This window comes from Zosterops lateralis, assembly GCF_965231275.1.
Source record: "Zosterops lateralis genome assembly, chromosome: 3".
NCBI classification, from domain to species: Eukaryota; Metazoa; Chordata; class Aves; order Passeriformes; family Zosteropidae; genus Zosterops; species Zosterops lateralis.
In genome coordinates this window covers 79,129,931-79,152,700 of record NC_139764.1, presented here as the reverse complement: position 1 = coordinate 79,152,700, position 22,770 = coordinate 79,129,931, and the positions used below count along the sequence as shown (strand labels likewise).

The window sequence follows — 22,770 nt, the reverse complement described above, 5'->3', positions numbered from 1 at the left end:
ACTATTAGCTATCTGATGGTTAAACTTTGAAGTTCAATATTGCTCCTGCTAACACATTGTGGGACTTGTACTAAACGGCGCTTTTATAGTGAACTGCCTTTAGTAATGTTTGAGCTACTATTTTTATTTTATTTTTTCCTTTCCTGTGCTTGAAAACAGCAATGCTGCCTGAAGGAGCAGCAAATCTATGTGGAATCTATCTCCTTTGCAACTAAGAAATGAAGGGTACTTTTAAGGCATTTAAAAAAACATTTTAAATGTTTTAAAAACATTTATAAACATTTAAAAAACATTTATAAAACATTTAAGTTGGAAAAAGACCTTTAAGATTATAAAGTCAAACTATTAACTCAGCACTGCCAAGTCCCCCTCTAACTCATTTCCCCCTGTGCCATATGACTTTTTAAAACCTATAAGGATGGTGGTGGAAGCAGGGATGGTGACTACACTGCTTCCCTGGGCAGTCTGTTGCAGTGCTCCACAACTCCTTTGGGGGAAAAAAATCTCAAAAGTTTCTCAAGTTTCAAAATAATGCAGATGGGGTTTTAGAAGAAGATGCCGCTATTTCCTGTAGGCTAGCCTACGCTTTTCTTCTGCTGCCTTAAATCTCAGTGGCTTTTCTTTGGGTACATAACTACTACTTTGGGGAGAAAAAGGAAGCATTTTGTGTATGGATGTTGGCAGTAATACTTAGATGAATGGTACTTAATAAAATGACCCAAAGATGATGCCAACTTAACTTACAACACATTTAAACTGCACAGTTAATATCCTTCTGCAGCATGTATTAATCCTGTAAAGCTATTTAAGTGTTTGGTTCCTTCATCTGTTCTTTCCTGATGATGGTTCTGCTTTTTTCATCTTATCTACCTTCTATATTTAAAGTCCTTCATGCTGCTTTTCTCAGAAAAATAACCTGTCAGTCCCTGCTGTAGAGCTCCCACACCACTTCAGAGACAACACTGTGGCATCAATAGTCTGATTCAGATTTTTGCTCTGCCTCTGCCTTAAAGCAGAGCCAAAGGCAAATGCAAAAATGTTCTGCAGTCTTCGAAAGTAACTATTTTAAGGCTGTCCTTCCTTTTTTTTTTTTTTTTTTTTCTTTTTTTTTTTTTTTCTTTTTTTTTTCCTTTTTAAGAATAAGACATTTAGCCTCAGGAGAAAGGGCAATATATAACCTGTTTAAAAAAAAAATCCATCTTTTCTCAGAAAATCAACTCATTCGTGCACTGGAAACAGAATAGAAAGCGTTCTGATCAGAGTAATCTTAAAAAGGAGTACTTGGAATTTAAAAGTGTTTGAAAATTGGATTTTTGTGAGTTTTCTTAGTGCTTGGCCTCAAGCCTCTTATCAAAACTCAGTATAAATGCATCACCTGCAGCAGATTTAACTGCAGAGAGACATAGCTCCTCTAAACTAGCAACATATATTTTCTTATGGAATACAAGATATGTTTAGGCAAACACTTACTAGGTCAAGTTATTTATCAGTTTTCAAACTGCAAATATTTGCAAAATGCTCTTCTGTGTAAACAAGTTTTAGTTATGTATCTTAAAAAAAAAAAAAAAACAAAAAGGCAAAACCCCAAAACCTATAATGTAAAATCAGTAAATCCTTGCTTATAGAGAAGAGAATGGTAAAATTGATCATCTCTACTACAATCCAGAGCTATGTAGTCTCTGAGATTGCAAGGTGAAGTAAATGAGGTATATTTGTCATGAAATTAAGTATTTATGCACCTGAGCCCTCGACCTTGAATACTGTAACACGGACAATTTCTTGCGACTTTTTAGCCTTGGATATTGCCAGGTAGCAAGGACAGCAGAGAAGAACCTTCTACCACATGCTCTCCAATGACAGCAAGAGTTGGAGGCCTGTGCTTTCTTATTTTTGGATGAGAGGTATGTAGTTAGCTGTATGAAAGGCTAGTTTCAATTCAGAGATATCACTTGATTTTCTGTTTAAGAGTCAGGGCAGCACATTGCCTGAGGAAGTGGATTTGCACAGCCAGTGCTGGTGTACTTATCCTTTTTCCTTGTATTTTCCAGAATAGGTTAAATATGGGATAGAGGAACAGACTTCAAAATGTATTATGTGCTATCAAATAAAGTCTTCACTCACAATAACCTGTTTGTTACATGAACAATTTAGACACATATTTCAAAGAACCTGAAATGGAACACACGGCTGCTGCCTCTGCCCCAAGTGCCATGATGAAATCTGATCCTTTTCTGCACATCATGTTTTCCGCTCTTGAAGCAATCTAGGTCACTGAGTCAACTAGCCAGCTGTTCACGTGATTTCTTAAAAGCTTCAAACATGACACTTCAAATTATTATACTCCAGCTGCTTTGCTGTAAACAGATGAAGACCAGCTAAGCATTAGACAATGACTTAAAGACATTATGTTTGATTCTTTTAATCAATCCATTACGCTGCCTCCTGCAAATGCTTGATGAAACAGGATGGCACAAGAAGAAAAATATACGTGAGGAGTATATAATTACGTAACTCCTTGCAAGATCACACTGAAATCCTCAGAGAGTCAGTAACAACTTTAGAAGAGAACTTAAAACTTGCATCGTAGTTCTCTAAAAGGATCCCCCAATTGCAGCCATTCAAGCCCACAGGGAGTCTGTCACTATGCAGAGTGATCACTTCATGGTAAATGCCTAAAAACTGAAGACCATGCTTCAGTGAGTGTACAACTGCCTAAATACTTGTAAGAAAACATAAATAATATCTAAATCATCTGACAGCTTACAGTAATGGCAAATAATACTGTTCCTGCTCAGTAAAACAGACTCACAGAGAGAATTTAATTCCCACTACTTAAAATACCAGCACTGGCTGAGAAGTGACTTTACGAATAGTAAAAGGTGTTTGAATGAACTGCATGAACATTAGGGCAACCTTCCCTTGATGACTTAGACATCATACATGGGAGAGAGTTTCCAGTAACCAGAAATGCTTCCTCTAGGATTCCTTTCCTAGGAACCTCTATCCAGGACCTGGCCTCTCTGGGAACACAAGGGCTGCAGTAGTTGAAAAAACATCTCTCACTTCAGGTCACACACTTTAATACAGTGTTACATATATAGCAAATTGTACAGGAAATAAATTAGTTGAAATGATTCAATTTTTATCCTTTTCATTTGCAAAACAGACCCCAATCAAGAAAATGCATCATATTTACACCTAGCTTATATTTTATATACAAAGCATTTTTATATTTACATATTTTATGAATATAGACTTAATACTTTGTTGGTTAGGGACAAAATAAAAATACCGAAAATATCTGATCATGAAACAATCAAGATTACCATATTAACTGGCAACCAACCATCCTTTTAAAATATCTACGTATATGTGTATACAGGTTCATTTTATGTTTGTGTATGTGCCAAAAAGAAAAAAACCTTGTGCTTAAGCACTGTGTGTATCTATAGGGTATAATTTTTTTATACTATTCTGTTTTTTATGCATGCTCAGCCACATACTTGTATGAGAGAAAATGCACATTTACTGCTGGTCCCTGAAGAACATGAGACATAAACACACATGCACAGACCTGAACTATTTCATATCTGACTTAAATGCAAGGTTCAACCAATACTGCAGGTACCTGTTCTACAGCACAGGTGTGTATCTGGCAGGGCCTGAGGAGAGGGAGAAGGCAACAGCCTCCAACATTCAGCGCGTTACCTGCCACGATGCCTGTCAGCTCAGCAGAAAGTTACCTCCATGTTTGGTATTTTGGTTTGGTTATCAGTTGGGTGGGTTTGGTGGTTGGTTTTTGTCGTTGTTGTTTTTATTTTTTTTTTCCCTCTGGTTCCTTTCCTAACTTGCTCAATATTTTAACTCTAAATTTCCCCACCTACACATCTCTGAAGTCTGAGCTTTAGCACATTGTCTTCACATCTGACTGGTCTCTTTGTCTGTCAAGATCACCTACAGAGGTACTTAGTATCAGACCTTGAACACCCCATTGTAAAAACCTTATCAGTACAGCCTTCCCTTTTAAAAGGGATGCCAATAACTTCTCTCACACTGTATTTTATAGGTTTTTTCTGTATCTTCCCTGTAAGAATTCAGCTAGATCCACTCTGCCATCAGTCTTACCAGCAGAGTTGGAATTATCTGAAAATGAAACAAAGAACAACTTGAATTTGACCATCAACAGGGAATGCCTGCTCTGTTCCAGCCTTCCAATCATACACTGAAGTGGAAAGGAATCATAAAGATAAGGCAAGAAATATTATATGAATTGGAGGGAGAGAAGCAAATTGGAAAAAGCCACTTTTCCTGCCCTATGGAATGAAATACTTGAATGCTATACACTAAACATACAAACCAAAGAGCTTACTACTCAAATTTTTCACAAGGGAATCACTATAAAACAAGTTAGACATCAAAAATATTCAAGTATGTTCTACAGTCTGTGAAAAAGGAAAATTTTCAATGGTAGTTAAATTTATGGAATAACCTCAATATTCCTATTATTTAAAAAAAAAGTATATTTATTACTAATAAAATAGAAGACATACAGTGTGATTAGAGTATTGCTCAATGTAAATCTGCCTCCAGACATGAGAGATTCCAGAGAAGATCAGAATGTAATTTATACAACAATGCAATTTATACATGTTACAATAATGATTTTCGATAATATTTTCTATACATAACTTTGAATATTAAAATTCTGCTGCTCTACTTAACTGCTACCTAGTCATGTCTTCCAATAGCTATCTGTCACTCTGAATCCACTGGAGTCAGGTGCAGGAATAACAACCCCTTGTTTCTGCAGTTCACGTAAAACATCCAGTATTGAATCCAATTCCACTCGAAATTTCTCCAGTTCCTGATTCTTCTGCTGTGCCAGCCTTCGCCACTTCTCAACCTCCTGGGTTTGCCTCACTTCAGAAATTTGCTGTGTTAGTTGGGTTGCCTGCAAATAAGAAAAAAGTCAGCACTGTGACTTCCTATGCCAATACTCAGCCAGTGCTGCCACTTAGCAAAAAATGTGCCACATCATTTTATCTGATGCTCAGTATCAAAGCTGAATGCTCACACTGAGCAGAAGCAGTATGTTCTGAATATTACAAAAATCATTCCAATAGCAATGAATTCCTTTAAATATCTGCATTAATGACAGAAGGGTAGACTTGATTATTGACTAATGAGCCCCAGGAGAATTTAACTTATCCTCTCCAAAGCAGCAATTAAACTTTAATATTTAAAACAAAGCTGAGAATATAACATAAAGTCCTCTATAAATCAAAATAAACTTTTTGAATTGCCCCTTAAATGTGGTAATTAAAATAACGCTCTGGAAACAAACTAAATTTGAATGACATGTTGTAGCCTACTACTCTGCTTTTAAAAACCACGACTTCTATGAATTATCAGAAATTGTCCTGGAGTCACAAAGATCTGATGTTGCTACAGTTAAAGGTCTGAATAACTTTAACATGAATCCCTGACATAATCCTATTAAATTACACAACATAAGAAATGTCATTAGAGATCAAAATCTCCACACCACAATGAATTGTAATAGATTTTTTAAAGAAAGCCTATGACTTAAAGGCCATAATTACCATATTTGCAGTTTGATACTAAGGAAAACCTGTTAACTTCATGCTCAGCAATTTTCTTTTCTACTATTCATTCTGATATAATTCATTTGGCAACTGTTCAATGCCCCAGTGCTGATGGTTAAAGGAGAAAAACTAAGACAAAACAAAACCCAAAGCTTAATACATAACAAGGGCAGGAGCACCACAAAAATATGAAATTATTTAGTACTAATTATGTATACTATTATTTCTTAAAAAAAAAAACAACCTCCCCAAAACATTATGAAACATCTTAGTAAATACTACTGGTATTCAGTGGAGCTAGGTCAGAGTAGGCAGCAGCAAACACTTCATAGAAATGGTAAAGACATCCTCACATTACATAAAAGCAAATTACCAGCAAAAAACAGAGTGACATTACAGTTACCTTTAGCAAGACAGAATGTGAACAAAAATAACACAAACAACAGTGGCAACAGGATTTGTTTTTAATTCAATGACTTGCTTTATGCACAGGTCTTTTTTGGCAGAAAAGAAGTATCTGATACAGAAATGTACAAGAAGAAATCCTTCTATGACAAAAAAAAATCTGTCCATTAAAAGTATATTCCTTGAGATCTAGTTCTACAATTTAAAATAAAATAAAGTATTTCTATACTTTCAATGCAGGTTTTCTGAACAGAGCTGCTAGGACTAGATAATTACAGCTCAGTTGAGGAATATATCATAGCTCAGACTCTGTATTCCAAACTCTTGTCAGTTTTCAGCAGTTCGCTTTCATTGTGTAACTGAAGCATGAAATAATGATATTGACTCCAGAGGTCACACTGTCCAAACCTCTGAAACAACGAGGCCTTCTTAGACCAGGCTGCAAGGAAGTTACACAAGTAATCTTAATTACCACAGCAGGATCGAGCTGACCAGGCCTGCACTTTCATTCACTAGCATTAGCAGCAAAGACAAAACCATGGCTGTATAAAAGCTACTTGCCTCCTGCAGTGCAAGCTAAATAAGCCTGAATAAATACCATAACATTATAGCTAAACCAATAAATTGCTCTTGAGAAGTAAATGCAGTCATGCACTGGTTTACCTTTTGAATTTCATGCTCTCTTTCTGCATATCTGCTTTCTATATGCTTGATTTTCTTTTCCAGGCACAAGAAATGCTTCATTTCAGGACTCTGGCTCTCCCTAGCCTCTCTCAGTTCTTCCAACAATTTTGTCACCTACAGTCAAAGAGAATGGACGAAAATTGATATCATTGTGTTAGGTAGTGTATAAACAAGATTCCTATAAAAATGTATTTGCATTGTTTAATCCTTACATTCAAAAGCTGTAGAAAGGAAGACCTAAAAGATAAATCTCCTTTGTTCAAAAGCTTTAACAGGAATTCAGGGAGTTATGTTAGGATTTTTCTTTTCTAAGAAGTAGTCTCAGGACATGAAAGTCTAGTCCTTTTCGATAAATCAAGTCCTGTTAATAATGTTATGAGGGGATTGTGTTCTGTCACATTTTATACCTCATACAACAAAAGTTAACAGAATATTACGATTAGATGTTCTTACACAATCCCTTCTCACACCCAAGATAAAGACCAAATACAAAAGATACCAGTGTATTTCTATGGACTAAATTAATTAAAGACATGCTGCTCAGAGAGATAATTACAAGCCTGCATGTAAGTTAAGTAATTAGCAGGTAAAATCAACTTGACAATACTTAAAATTGATTTCCTAATACTCTGGAAATTTTCTTATAAAGTCCTACTGGTTTATTCTCATTCCTTGTCTATTTTAAGTAACTTGATATTCCTCCATTTAATATCCAGTATTTTTAGTCACTTTTCATGTGTGTAAGTAAAGTAAAGTGAAAATTTCGACATCTTTATCCTTTGATAGTCCTTAGCTCCCCTTAGCCAATATATCTGAGAGCTGCTAACCCTCTTCAAGTGCTCAGCCATCTTTGGCTCTCTGCTGTGAATTCAAGTAGCTGGAAGCATTCATTGTGTCTTCATAAGATGTCCCTCTTACTGAGAAGTGACTCTAAGCAGCTTTCTATTATTTCCCTATTTTAAGGTGGCTTTATAAAATAACAAGGCCTATGTCAGTACAGTTTTGCCTGTCCATTATTCCAGTAGCTTTGAACCTGTTCAGCCACATTTGTCAGAGGAGCAGAAGCCTTAGTTTCAAAAGGTCTGTGCAACTGAGTGTCTGCTGCTTGGCTGCTAAGTTGCCACACTGAAGAGAAGGGCTGATGTGTGGTCTTAAGTATATAATGAAAAACAATTAAAAATCATGATCTCACAAGAGGAAAAAAGCCCCAGGAGAAAATGGGCTCTGTGTATTTTGCCAGCGACAGAACCACGTCAAATACAATGCAGTGCTACGTGCAAGCTGTTAAGGAAAAGAAGTACTCAGTTAATGAAAAACATCCATGAACAGCATTTCTGAGATTAGTATTCAAATAACAATCTTCCAAGAAGCCTCAGGAAAAACTTGGCCCTTTTGGACTTACCACCATTTTAGACAGAGGACTCAATCTTACTACCAGTGAGGTGCTTTCCCCTATCACTACTATTTCCATTTGCAGGTTTGGTTCTTTTTTTCTCAGCAAAACTTATTTAACCATTTAATGCTTAAGATGTATTTTAAAAGCATCACAGAAGTTGTGCTAGAAGGCAAAACAGTATCTACATCTATTATGTAGATACTTCTCTCTGTACAGTCTTGCAATGATTCTCCTTCACAATTTCTTGAACACCTTGAAGTTGTCCTATAACACGTGGGTCAGACTGGATGATCACTCTCTTAAACCACCACTGCCAATAATCTGTAAAGGGGTCATAGAGGAAACAATAACATTTGTCTCATTGTACTCTCTCCCTGTTTTTCCAGGAAGAAGTATTACATACACTGACACTACTAGAATGAAACAAGTTTTGTATGGACAGCAAACATCTATATGAACCCAAAGTCTCAGCCTCTATTCTGCAAACACAGAACTTGTTTAATCGGACATCTATAATGGATCTATCTTTTTCCTTTTTGATGTATGACATCCCCCACAGTTTAATACAAATACATCACAACAGGTGGAATTTTGCATGTGTAAGATAAATACCCAGATATATCCAAGTTTAGTGAGATTAAGATTAATCGCTTTTAATAACCCTTGCAAGTCAGAGTGTTGTCAAAATTAAGTTAAAATCAGTGCTGTTCATGCTTAAAGGAGATGGTAAATGAAGTATAGGCACAATTCTGGGACAGGCTACATCCTGCTCCTGAACAGGAGGTGGTAACAAAAAGACTGGCAGTACTTCAATAACAACAAAAGCATAGCCAGTGATTCTAAAAGCCTGAGCTAAAAGGTGGACAGCAATTTCACACAACATTAATCTAAAAGCAAAGATAAGAACAAATGTAATTTTCAATTATGTGCTATTGATAGAAGTAGTAGATTAGAAAAAAATCCTATATGCTTCTCTCAAAACCCACTGAATTTCATAACTTTTATAGCTAACTCTCCCTTCTTAAGACACATTAAGTTTCAGAGATAGCAGAGGAGAAAGCCAAGAATGTAACTACCTAAGTCAGTTTTATGGCAATGGAGGATGAAAAAAGAAAAGCTTTTGAAAACAATAATATAAAATCCTCTTAATAGAGAGGAATAAAGAAAAAGTCCTATGGTCTATTTACCACTACTCACCATAACTCACAGAGGATATGAAAACCTGAATTAACCTGCTGATCAAACTTCATACAGATGTCAGACATTTCAAACAAAATAAAAAAATAATAAAAAGATTAAAATCAAAAAAGATCAAAGGTCTGCATTCTGTTCTGTCTTGCTGTCCTGGCCACACTAGAAAAATCTTGCATTCTCAGGGATAACTGATGTAGAGGCAACCGACAAATTTTTTTTCTAAGACTTATTTTATGATATATTATTTGAGGCTTGATGTGAATTAGGATGAAACTCTTAATAGACTAAGGTATCCCCATTGAAATTTAGATATACCTCTTTTTGCAGGAGTTGCTCTCTTATCTGTGAAACTAAAAGAGCTTCCTGACGTCTCTCTTGTTCACCAACTTGTTCTTGAAGATGTTTTATTAATATCTACAAAAGGTTTAAAAATATTTTGTTGTTAGCATACACACCCATGACAACATGTGAAACCTATGCAGGAGAAGTACAGACAAAAATAAGCAGCACTGAGAAAGTTGGGGCTGTTCGGCCTGGAGAAGGGAAGGTTGTGTAGAGACCTCACAGCAACCTTCCAGTATCTGAAGGCGCCTACAAGGAAAGCAGAGAGAGACTCATCACCAGGAACTGTAGTAACAACACAGGGAGTAATGGGCACAAACTGAAAGAGGGGAAGTTTAGGTTAAACATTATGAAGAAATTCTTTACTGTGAGGGTAATGAGATGCTGGAACAGGCTGCCCAGGAAGGCTGTGGACACCCCAAACCTGACAGTGTTCAAAGACAGGTTGAGGCCTTGAGCAACCTGGTCTAGTAAGAGGTGTCCCTGTCCATGGCAAGGGGGCTTCTGAGTAGATGATCTTTGTGGTCCATTCCAACCTCTTAGCATTCTATGATTCTAACTGTAGTACTGCAGGTGTAAGTGATGTGTGCATTAACAACACTGCCTCCAACATGCGTGTGTGCATGGGCTGCTAAATAGCACACAGGTACATATGTAGTATATGAAAACAAGCCTCAATCTTCAAGTTATTTTCCTCATTTTATGATGTTCTTAAATAATCTGAATGAAACAGCTCTTTCTACCCTTTTTACCATATGTAAAACAGGCCAGAGAAGTGGTGGAATCCCCCTCAGAAAAACTCAAATGCCACCTGGACATGGTCCTGGATGACCCTCCTGAGCAGAGCAATTGGACAAGATGACCTTTAGAGATCCCTTCCAACCTCAGCCACTCTGGTATTCTGTGAATAGTGTGGCGCAGGATGATTTTTGAAACAATAGCTTCTACTTCAAAGAAAGTAAATTTATAGTAATACAGAAAGAAATAACTGTAATATATATTTATATGTAAGTAAAGTATCTACTGTATCTCACCTCTTGTGTTGAAATTCTGTTCTTTAGTTCAGCTACTTTAGAAGTAGAATGTTCCTTTGCATGCTGGCAAACAATTTTCTCGACTTCCCTCTGGTGGGAAGCTTTCAGAGATGCAATGTATTCTGCTGTGTCTTCCTGCATCCTGAACAGGGCAAGAGAAAAAGTGAGGTGTAGTAAAGCAGCTACAGACAGTTCTACAAAAATGCAGCAGCTTCTGACTTGAACACACAAAATAACAAAAATGATAAGGGCAGCATATCTTTGATATTTCACAACAAAACCTTGCAAGACAGGACCACCATTAATTCTATTGCTCTGAAGGGAGGAAAGTGTGGGAAACCTACAAATGGTGGACAGGTATATCATCTCACTACAGGCAGTTTGGATACAGAAAATTCAGTGAATCGTCTTTGCTGGTTCCTCTTATTAAAACAGTGGTGAGAAAACACGCTTTTTAATCAAAACGCGGCTATCATCTTTCAGGTATCTATTCTAGAAAAGAATGTGTTGCAATTGAAATATACCAATTTCTTCTTTGATTGTGAAGGGCTGTAAGGGAGACTAGGTCAAGTATAAGGTTTCTACAGTTGGCCAAGTAAATCCCACCTGAATTCATACCGCAGGTTTGAAGGAAAGAACATGGACCAAGTATTAATGCTATACAACACAAAGCATCTAAGATATGATTTACACTGAGATAGTTTACTTAAAAGCATAAGAAATTGTAGCATTAATAAAAGCACTAATATAGGTTTGCCTGTGACAGTGCGCTGCTTAAAAAAACCCAAACTTAAAAAAAACCCACCAAAACCCCTCCCAAAGACAGAAAACAGTACAAATGAAGGTATAAGCAACCTTCACACATGGCTGACATAGTATTGTGCTACTTCAATCCTATGTTTGCCAACACTTTAAGAAGGTTTTTAAAGGAATGTGTTGAGCATTTACCTTCGTATGTTACTTTCAGAATAAGCCAGTGCTGCTTGAGACTTTACCCGCTGCTGGCTCATTTCTAGGGATAATCTCTCCAGCTCCTCTTTCAGATGTGCATTTTCTTGCAGAACTTCTGAGAGATGCGAATCAGAAAAGGTATGTGGTTGCTGTATTTTGTCATCATTGAAAATGCTTAGACAGGCTTCATTGTTGTTGGAATTCCTTCCATCTGTTGCTGAGCTATTCTTTTTCAAGACCTCTGCAGAGTTTCCATTAGTGTTTGTTTTATTTCTCAAATTATTATCAGACAACATCACCACCCTTTCTTTTTGAAGTTTCTCTACAGTTTTTGTAAGATCTTGTATTTCTCTATTTTTGGTGACCAATTCTTCATTTAGTTTTAACAACCTGTCTTTTGTGTTACCTTGTTTCATTTTAGAGTCCATGGACTCTAAGTCTTTATTATCATTTTTACTTCTGAGTTTTAATTGGGAATTTTGACTTTTAAGATCTTCAATTTCTGTTTGGAGTTTTCCAACAGTGATCTGATGGATCCTCTTTAGATTCTGAAGCTCCTGTTCAAGTTCTGTAGAAGTGGCTTTATCACCATTCAGTTTTGGTGTTTCATTCATAAATTCATAGGCAAGTAGTTGCTCAAGCTCTGCAAGTCTTTGTTCATACTGTATCTAGAAGGGCAGTACAAAGCAGGGACAAAAAGCAGTTTCATAAGTGTACTGTTACTATTAGCTCTTCCTATTACTCTTCAAAGTTATTGCCTGTCTGAAGGAAGATTTCAGAAGACAGGAGACAAATAAGGATTACTAACAAACTACTCAATCAGTTCAGAAATTAGAGAATGAAATAATTAAATCTGCTGTAAAACAGAATTACTCAAAAAATTTACTACAAAATAATCTAATCACAATGGATGCAGTAACTATGGGACAGAAAATTGTATTGAGAAGAAAATATTTCATTTTTATGTAATTGAGTTCTCTTCAGATGCTACCGATTTTATTTTTGTCATTATGTACCCGTTGTATGTCAGCTGGCCAACACTCATGTCACATGTTCAAAATTGTACTTCATATTTTTCAAAACATCTTAATTTTTAACAGAACAGATCTTTCTTTTAATGTATTTATAAGTATAGATGGAAGGATGAATTCAGAGAGACACAGAATCTTTCCTCCTAATGAGCTGAGGAAAACCTAACCTTAATAGCTTGGACAGCCTTTGAAGAAAGTATAATGAGCAATGTGTGGAGAAAAGGTGGAACAAGTAGCCAATGCTTTCCTCTCCTGCTCATTAAGCACCTATGCAGTTCACCTTCTCCTTGAAGTAAAATGCCAGACTTCTATGCTAACCTGAGTCTTTAGGCTTACTATCATCTAATTTTTGGACAGCATGTTTAGTGGTTCCCAATGTCCCCTGCAAAAATGCTCAGTCAGCAGACCTTTGAAATCACAGCCTTTGGAACAGCAAGGAATTAGATAAGCAGCTACTCTGACTCACAGGGTGAAAACCACTTACCTTAATTGTAAAAACTAAATTATTTCACCTTGAGACCACGTCCTCATTGTTTCAATACTACCCTAGCAATTTCAATGCTATTTTTATCTTAGGTGCTGAAGTTTTGAAACCCTAGGCACTGAGAATTTTAGACTTTCTGTGCTGACAGGCACTGAACCCCAAGAAAACACTGCATTTCACCTGAGGCCTTGGAAAAGGCTTCCAGAATTAAATGATAGCACTGAGATTATGGGTGTGTAGTTTTGAATAGAAGTGTGTAATATCACATGGTAGAAAATTTAAGAGTTTAAGATTTTAGAATATAGTAATATATAAAAAGCAAGATGGAGGTTTTAGGGCATAGGCTAGTCCTTGTTTTTCACCTTCTTCTTCATGGGTATAGGTGGTATTTTACAACTGGAGAAAAAAAAGTCTGCATTGCAGACCAAGGGTGGTTGGTTACTGGGTTAAAAGTAAAAATAATTTAGGTGTCATTTCTTTATTGGACAGTTTGTCCTTAACAGGCCTTGTAAAGAGACAGAGACGGCTCCATTTTTACTTTGTTAGCTACAAGTGCTCACGGCTTGTGAAACTGTAATACAGATAAGAATTAATAAACATCTGAGTACGAACACGAAATACCATCTTAAGCATTTAATTCCCAATCTGGCAGAAAAGAAGATAAAAGCAACACTGAAGATACTGAAATTCTGGTTCTAAATTTTCTGAGTATTTTTTTCCCCCTTGAATGTGGTCTTTGCCTTCAGTTCTAACTACAACCCTGTGTTAGACTCCAGTTGCCTTGTGACTGCTACTTGCGAAGTGGACTACTCAACTTTTACCTTTATTTTTTGAAACTGTTGTTCCATGGCACGGAGGCTTTTCTTAGCTTCATCATCTTTACCTTCAAGTTCTGTTTCTAATTTCTTTATTCTTCTCTCCAAAAATTCAACTGTGTTTGTTTTAGCTGAAAGATCATTTGTTTTCTCAGCAGCAGCAGCAGCATAAATCAAAGCAGGCAAAGAATTTGGATACCTTCTTTTTATAATTCCTTCCATTTCTCTGATCTATTCATAAGAAAAAATAAGTCAAAAGTCAAAAAAAATAAAGTTCTAATGAAAAGGGAACAGAAATAAGTGACGGAATGTTAACAAATTTCATTCCCTTAAGGTGGAAGAATGAAAACTATAGATGCATATACTGAGAATTATTTTATATTTATGTTTTTGTTTACAAAAACAGCAAGACTCATTGTCTCTTACTGACTAACTTACACATAACTTAAACAAAATATTGCTCTGGTCTTCAGATTGCCTTCAGTCAGTAGCCTCAAGGAAGTCAAAAAAGGGATTGGAGTATGGCTCCTAATGCTGTGAATATGCATTTTATTTGCATTCACATTCTACTTTTCCAACTGTTAAAGATATTTCATAGTGATATTGGAATTATTCTGCCAATAACAGATTATATGCCTTTTATTTTGTATTCTGCAATAATGTAAAACTAATACTTTGCATGCAACATCAATAACAAGTCCCTCTCTTATCTATGGGTAAAATATTCATATCAAAAATCTGCAAAGGCTCTTGCCCATGAGTCCCACATCCCTAACTAATGCAACTGCCACCTCCTAAAATATAGGAAGGCCCACTTCCACTTGATGTTTCTTTAGTAGAAACATGGATTTTAAGGTGTCCACTCCCCTAGTTTTCATGAATCTTGTAAGAATCCAATAGAATTTAAACTCCTACTCTTCAATCAATTGGTTGAAATTTGTCATACTGTTAAGGAATTGCTGAACGTGGACAGGAGTCTTAGAAGGTAAACAGCAAGCTTTGGCTTTTGCCCTCTTGCCCCTTTTGAAGAAACCTTAAAAAGTCATTTTAAAAGGGATATCAGCTTGTTAGAACAAGCAAGAAGAGCTCCTTCTAAGTCAATAATTGCAGCATTTTGTGTTTGAGCATTCAATAACACAAGTTACTTTATCACAGAACTTCATGCTATGCTTTATCCTTATGAAAGCACTGGGGTTTTAAGAGACTTATCTGAAACAAAGGTTAAATGAAGGACAGTTCTTCTATTGCATACTTGTCGCTCAAGATCCTGAATTCTTTTAGCATCTGCTGCTCTGTCTCGCAAACGTTTCTTCTGTTCCACACACTGATCTCCTGCTTCAGCTCTGAGCTTCTCAACCTGTCCAATTGACCAGGAGACAAATTGAAATATGTATTCAGAGACACTGTCCTGTAGCACAAAAGCATTTCAAACACACACGATACAATGGAAGTATTCTGCCACTTAAAAACTTGTAATGGTAATTTCTGTACTAAATGATTCTTCAGACTCCTAACCCACATGACAACTTCCTTCTACAAAGCAACTGAAACTAGATATGGAAATCTAAGAGAGAATTTCAACTCTGGCCAATCTAGTCTTCATACTAGTAAAACTGTTTCTTTCTTTCATACTGCTAGTATGCAGGCTTCATTAATAAACTATCATATAAAATACTACAGTGCATTCCATGATTTCAGGATGAGTTTAGGAAATGGTTTGTGATTTGCAATGCTACACTATGTGATGAGACAAAGAAACAGCCAAAAGCCAACGTTGTATTGTGCCTAAATAAAAGCTGAGTCCCAGAATCAGGAGAAGGACCTGGATAACTCATGTTCCTGCACTCCCATGAAGTCTGGGCACGAGGACTCAAAGTTATAATCTAAAATTGAATATCCTACCTCTATTAGCCATTATGACATCCATACAGAGATATTATATTACACCCTGGATATTTAAAAATATTCCTGCCTTGAATTCTCTCCTACATTGGTAATATTAGTGTAAGCCATGCTTTTATGCCAGCATTATATAGGTTGACTGATTTGATTATTTCCATGAAGTCACAGCTCTAGGCAACAGAATTCTTAGACACCAGTCCAGACCAGAGAACATGCCAATAATAATATTTTCTTTCACAAGAATGATATCTTGATCAAAGTTTGATATGGTGGTGTCTGACCCTGGCTGCTCCTTCAGAAGCACCTCCTTTCATATGTGGTTTCTCTAATAAAACACCATTTTAAAAAAATCCAAGATCAGTTGCATTTTAGCACTGGTAGAACTTACTGTTTTTGTGAATCCTAAGTCCACCGACAAGTAGACAATGCAAATCTCAGCAGTATTAAAGATTCATGTATTAGTTTTGGTTTAGATTTCAAGTGTTTTGGGTTTTTCCTCCCTACTACAGTACCCAGGGAGTTTTTCCTAAGAAAGAATTTAGAACTGGTACTTAAGAGAAAAAAAAAAAAGTGTTGCTTAAGTTACTATGGAGCAAAAAGGAGGAAAAGAGAATGAGAAGAGGGGCGTTCCTAGTTGTTAATGTAACAACAGACTCCTTTCTCTTAGGTCAAGAAATTTGAAGGTTTTAGGGAAGCACGTGACTTTTGTTCCCAGAAGTATAGCCAAGATGTCCAATAGAATCTATCTAATATCTCAAAAAAGGGATTATTATGAAGGAAATAATTACATTACACTCATCACCAGAAAAAGAAACAATTTCCAGTTCCAACTTCTTAAATAAAGCTAGATATTATCACCTCTAGTCTTAGTTTCTCAATTTCTTCTCTTGCATCTTTAAGACGGGCTGCATCTTTATCCAGAAGATCTTGATTTTCTGCATACCACTGAAGTCTTTTTTTTAAATGAGTAATTTCCTGTTTGTATGATTCTTCCATAACTTTAAATTCATAAGACTTCTCACCTACAAGAATAAAACATTCTTAGAATTGTTTTATTAGTAATTATGTATTGAAGAAATAATTAGTCAACACTGTTTTCCTTAGCATATTTCTACATTTACCATTTTAATAACATTGTTACTGTAGTAATTTTAAAACCAGATCCTAATTATGATTTTAAAAGCAATAGTATTTGTAAAACCCCCTTTATTTCTCTCATACATAGCAGTACTCAATGGCTCACAGTTCACCACAGAAAGTATTTAAAACAGAATCTCAGGAAGATCTATCCTTGATCATGCTCTAGTAAACAGACCTTCAGCATCAAGATGAATGACAACATAGAATATATGCTTAGATGTGTATTGATCATACTCCTCCCATTTAGGGATCAAGCATTTTCAGAAGAGACATGGAGGTAATTATTACTGTACTTAGCATTTGTGATGCTAGAAATGAGAGAGAGAGAGAGTCCAATTTTGAGTCTTCTCTCATTAATTCAAACTGGAAAAAGCTCTGATAAGAATGCCGAAAAAAGTCCCAAGGCATAAGTTATAGGTTAAAAATAGGCAAGAACTAAATAGGAGACTAAGATGTAACATAGTAAATCTTTTTTTATGAACACAGCTGTCACATAATTGAAAGCATCTGTTTTCCATGTCCAGTGAAAGATGGGCAAGAAATCAAACTTAACAGGCCACAACAAAGAGTTTGGTTGGATACAAGAAGATACTCTCTAACAGAGTATCAAAACTACTGCAGTATGCTCTTCACTGTATGCTTTTGTTAGAAGTTTAGACAATATATTTGGAAATGGTCTAGATGCATTTCACTAAGTAATACTTTATTATGAAACAAGTTTTTAAGTGACAAATGTTATGAATTTATTTACTGAAATGCAAAGTAAGCAAAATTATTCAACAAAATGAAGGTGCTTTACTTGATGCAGATGCAATCTGGACTTTCGCTAAATCTCTCTCTTTCTTGGCTTGTACCAAGTCTACCTCAAGAGCTTGTTTATCTTGTTTTAGGCGTCTTATCTCTTCTTGTAATTTAGCTTCTTCTTTCTGGGTTTTAGAGAAAACAGTAGAACATGAAAAACTAAACACATAGTATCTCACAAAACCCCTAAGCATGCCTTTTCATCATACAAAGATTAAATCACAACAGTTGCATCTGACAACAGCAACAATAAGGTCTTTTAATTTTGGTATTATTCTCACGCCTTGCTATAGCAGAGCATGGGAAAACATAAGATAAACATTAAAAAAACCCCAAACCTCAGATTTTTTAAGCCTTACGTAATTGTCATAGAAGTAGAAAACCTCTGCCTTTTGTGAGGGTCAGTAAAGAAAATGGCTTGACTTACTTCTGAGACTGAAGACTGTAGGTTAAATGGGCAAATGTATTGTCCAACAGTTCACCTTACTGTATTCTACTTCTTGCCATTTTCTGCAGGCATTCTCTTTTCTTTTTGCTACATGTTAACACTAGTAGAATTCAAGACCAAGTGGGACCAAAGGTCTCAGTGCCAGAGCCACCTCTAGAGATGAGCCCCTTGGTCCTAGGTGTGCACAGGTACAGCAAAAATCAACTGGGGGCTGAGATTTTGGGAGCAGCCAGTAAACAGACCAAGTGTCTAAGCTTGTGCATGTAGGTATGTTACTGCTAGTGAGCTCCTATCCTGATCTGCTGAGCAGCCACATCAGGCCCGTGCGCATGAGGCCACATGTGCTCCTTGTATTTCCAGCATATTATTTGTATTTCTGTGCTACAAGCAAAGGCAACACTCTGTTATCTTATAGGCTCGTTGTATACCTACCCGTGCTGCTCGAAGCTCTGAAATCAATTCTGTGAAACTCTGATTTCTGCCTGGTTCAGAATCCTGCATGATTCGTGACTGGTTATTAGTCTTCTCTACCTTTTCTCTACAGAGCAAGAGCAAAAGCAGTTATGCAATGTGGTGACTCAGCATACTGAGAAACAAACACAACTCCCAGCTCCCCCAGATTGTACCACAAAGTCAATCTGTGTAGGTTCAAAACCAAAACAGAAGCAAATATGCACAGCATCTATATACAAACAAAATTCACTGAAAGGCAAAGTCTTCTCACCTCACATGAACTAGTTTATTTGGACTACACAAGGGAAAGAAATAAAAATCTACCCTGCATCAGTGGAACTCATTTACAGGCCTCTCCAAAGCAAAGGTCCATAGATTAGGAGTACACACAATTGCTAGGTTGTTTTCCCTCATTACTAGCAGAGGATGCAAATCTCACAGGACCTACAATGCTGTGAATTCTCCACTCACAGAACCTCCTGTGAGATACACAGTAGATCAACAGCATCAAAATATCTTAACAACATCACCAGAGCCATAATATCAGAACAAGTGCAGTACAATGTATTACGCATTCTGATATAAATAAGAACACTGAAATATTTCCCAAGTGGAAGTCTCTTGTCTTCCCACGGGTTTGCAGCACCATCAAGAAAACAAAGAATTAAGTGCCCATAATCAACACAAATCAATTCTCAAAAGAAGAAACAAAACCACAAACCTGAGAAACACTAGAAAACATGCACCTTGATAGACTCTGAAATGGTTCTTCATAAAAAAAACCCCACAAAAACCCTAGCAGAATATCCAGAGATTTTAGGCCAGATATGTAATTAAGCCTACCTTAAGTGTATTAATTCAGACTTTAAGCATTGATTCTCCTTAAACATTCGTTCCTCATTTTTTTTGTTTTCGATTTGTAGCTCTTTCATTTGTTTGTACAACCTCTCATTTTCCTGAGTTGAGACAAAGTTAAAGCATGTTCATAAATTACTGTTTTCTACAGTTATAAAAATATTTTCTATGAATCACATACTTTCCCTGCTGAAACAGTGGAAGAAAACACTAAATATTTCATTACTGAGCTTCTAAAATGGGTATCTTACCTTCATTATCTCATCCAAGTGTCTGCTCGCTCTGCAGGAAGGCACTAAGACAGATCCTCTACAAACTATCCCAACTATATTCTAAAAACATGTTCATGCCTGAGTGCTGATAGACCAGAGCTCAGACTGCCCATGCTCCAGTCCTGGGGACACAAACCATCATTGTTTGGGATGCTCATAGCCATATTGGAAAGACATTGTGTTTATATCAAGGAATTATGCTGAGTATCAGCTGGAAGCTGGTTGAGCTGCCTACTGGATTTTACAGCTGCAAGTATTCAAAAGGATTATTAAGCCTGAATTACCTATTTCTCCACTCCACTAAGTAATACAAATCAGGCATGCTAATAAGGTTACCCTGAAATCTGCCACTCAGATCTTGAGGAAAACATTTTAAAAAACAAATTTTTTCAGATTTCTAATGCTGCTTAAATGTACTAATTTTCAACTACATTTGGGCAAAAAGTTTGTGGTTCTTCATTGACCATAGAGTATTTTCCCAGCTCTCAACTGAAAAGTTACCGATTTTTACAATTTAGAACATTTACATGAAACTGTGGAAAAACTTAGTCCAAACTAGATGTGTGAAAGATTTTTTAAACCTGCAGTATGTTTGCCCTTCACACGCAAATTCCATCCATTTTTGAGAAAACAAGGTAACTATTTTCAGCAGAAAAGTAGTAGCCATTAAACAATTTTGTTTCTGAAACTGGATAGAACACAGCTCAACTTGATGTGTGGTGTTACCTGTTGATAACCTTGAATAATGACCTCTTGATCTTCAATCTCTTTTTGTATTTGTGCCAGTTTTTCCTCAGTTACAGGAATTGTTGCTGCATGGGTCCACCTCTTTTCTTGGGTCATCTCTTCCATATTTCTTAGCTTTCAGAAAAAGACACACAACCAATAACAAAGTTTTGTTAGCAATTTGGATTTTTCTGCAAGACTACCGTCCAATCTCTTCATTAAGGTATGAGAGCAGACCAACAAGTGGCTCTTGCTGGAGTTTTACAGAAGCATTATGAAACAGAAAAGAGGTGTGAAATGTTTGGGAAAAGCTAGAAGTTTCTGTTCTCATGTGTCTAGACAGGAGGATATGTTACAAAGCAGAGGGTTATCTGCAACAAGGGTATAGTGGAATAACTCTGGGAATATTTCATACAGACAAAACACAACATTGAAAAATGCATCAAGAACTTTAAGCAATATCTCAGTATATAATACTTATCTATAACAAGTGGTATCTGTGAAAGTGAATTAAATCCTTGCAAAACATTTCTGCAAGACTCTCGAAATAGAAAAGGAAGGGAACTTGGGATAACATGGTTTATCTCCAGGAAAAAAAAGAAAAAATCATGTCTTACAGGTAATAAATGTAACAGCAGGTATGCATTTATAAGGTTGCAGTGTCCATAAATTTGGATTTTCTGCTCATCAACAACTCATGTAAAGTAACATTGATTCAATTTTCAGAAGCAATGTTTCTTCTCTTCTATAGGCACAGGATACAAAATGATAAAGTACCTTACTCTGAAGAATATAGTTTTCCTGACCCAGACGGGAAAGCTCCTTTTCATGCTGTGTTTTCAGTTCCACTACTTTGGCCTCCATCTCCTTCTCTTTTTGTGCAAGCTTGCTGCTCAGCTGCTGAACCATATCCCGAGCTGTGCTCAGGTCCTCCTCTGCTGCTTGTACTCGTTTTAACAAATACAGCTCTCTATCACAGCTTTTGAAAGGGGAAAATGATAAGTCCTAGGGTAGACAATTCAGGGAAACATTACACTGAGCTGATTGTTTACTAGAACTCTGCTCATCAGTTTTATTTAACTGGTTTATCTGGCTCTCAGCAACAACACAAGGTATTTGAAAAAACAACCCAAAACACAACCCCCCCAACATTTTAATAGCAAAACATCCTATATTTATTTTAACGAGCTACCATGTCATTTGCAAAATATATATGAGGAAAACAAGACAAAAAACCCAAAAAGAAACAAATACACCACATATGACAGCCACTGTATTGCTACCAGAATTATTCTATTATGCATCTTACTTTTAGAAAAGCTGCAATGCTCTAGGTATTCAATGAATAGCTTTTTTATGCAGTTGATAAGAAAAAGGAAAAACCATTATGGTACTGTAAATTCAGTTATCTTGGAGAAGTCAAAGGACACTATTAAATATTTAATGCAATGCAAATAGGAAAAATCCCTGAACAGTAGTACTGTTTAAACATTCATAGCAGAATATTATAAACAGAAGTTCTATTTAACCTTCTTTTACAATGAAATAGTAATTTTTAGAACTTAATAAGCACTTCCATTATATAGAACCACCAAAGCAACAGCATTATCCAAGCAACTGAAAAGTAGTATGGTTATATTTGCATATTTTAAAAGCAAAAACTAGCGTTTTGACCAAAGGGAAGTCTTCATTCAGTATTTCAGTATTGCCAACCTCATGATAATTATTAAAAGGCTTGACAAAATAGGCTTGCAAACCAAGTTGAACATGCTATAATTAGGAGCATCACTGATTATTACTCACATGATGATATTGCCTGTTATAATCCACAGCCTGGTGTCCAAGATTACTAACAACTGATTGGCCAGACAAAACTCTGTTAATACTTCCCTCCAAAGTTGGTTCATTTGTTGCAGATCTTATTATCCTAGTAGCAAATAAGGCTTCTTCATTTAGGCAGAAAGTAAAATAGAACAAATTAAACTCAGAATTTTATGTCCCTTAAGAAAAATATGCATTAATGTGATCCAACCTGTAGGTTTATAAAGTATTCTACAACCTCAATTTTGAATGGAATATAGAAACTGGAGAACAATGACAGACTATGGAAAAACTGGAGGGTTTTTTTTTTTTTTTTTTTTTTTGTTTGTTTTTTTGTTTGTTTTTTTTTTTTTTTTTCAGTAAGGAACTGGTGACAAGATAAAACAAAACCCAAGAGAACAACTAAAACA

General features: G+C 36.1%; 1 protein-coding gene across 6 annotated transcripts in view; it reads right to left on the bottom strand.

Annotated features, from left to right (window-relative positions):
* Positions 1–3,063: 3,063 nt before the first annotated feature.
* Positions 3,064–22,770, bottom strand: part of CEP162 (centrosomal protein 162) — a 44,596-nt gene continuing 24,889 nt past the window's right edge. For all 6 annotated transcript variants that reach the window (XM_083856622.1, XM_083856624.1, XM_083856623.1 and 3 more), the window contains 14 exons: positions 22,343–22,485; positions 21,317–21,544; positions 20,540–20,674; positions 19,530–19,642; positions 18,666–18,771; positions 17,784–17,910; positions 16,703–16,866; positions 15,195–15,299; positions 13,949–14,173; positions 11,610–12,280; positions 10,662–10,803; positions 9,601–9,699; positions 6,675–6,809; positions 3,064–4,951 (listed from right to left, as the gene is read on the bottom strand). In XM_083856622.1, the coding sequence (XP_083712748.1) occupies positions 4,733–4,951; positions 6,675–6,809; positions 9,601–9,699; positions 10,662–10,803; positions 11,610–12,280; positions 13,949–14,173; positions 15,195–15,299; positions 16,703–16,866; positions 17,784–17,910; positions 18,666–18,771; positions 19,530–19,642; positions 20,540–20,674; positions 21,317–21,544; positions 22,343–22,485 (2,612 nt within the window). In that variant the 3' untranslated portion in view covers positions 3,064–4,732. The remainder of the gene's footprint in view (positions 4,952–6,674; positions 6,810–9,600; positions 9,700–10,661; positions 10,804–11,609; positions 12,281–13,948; positions 14,174–15,194; positions 15,300–16,702; positions 16,867–17,783; positions 17,911–18,665; positions 18,772–19,529; positions 19,643–20,539; positions 20,675–21,316; positions 21,545–22,342; positions 22,486–22,770) is intronic.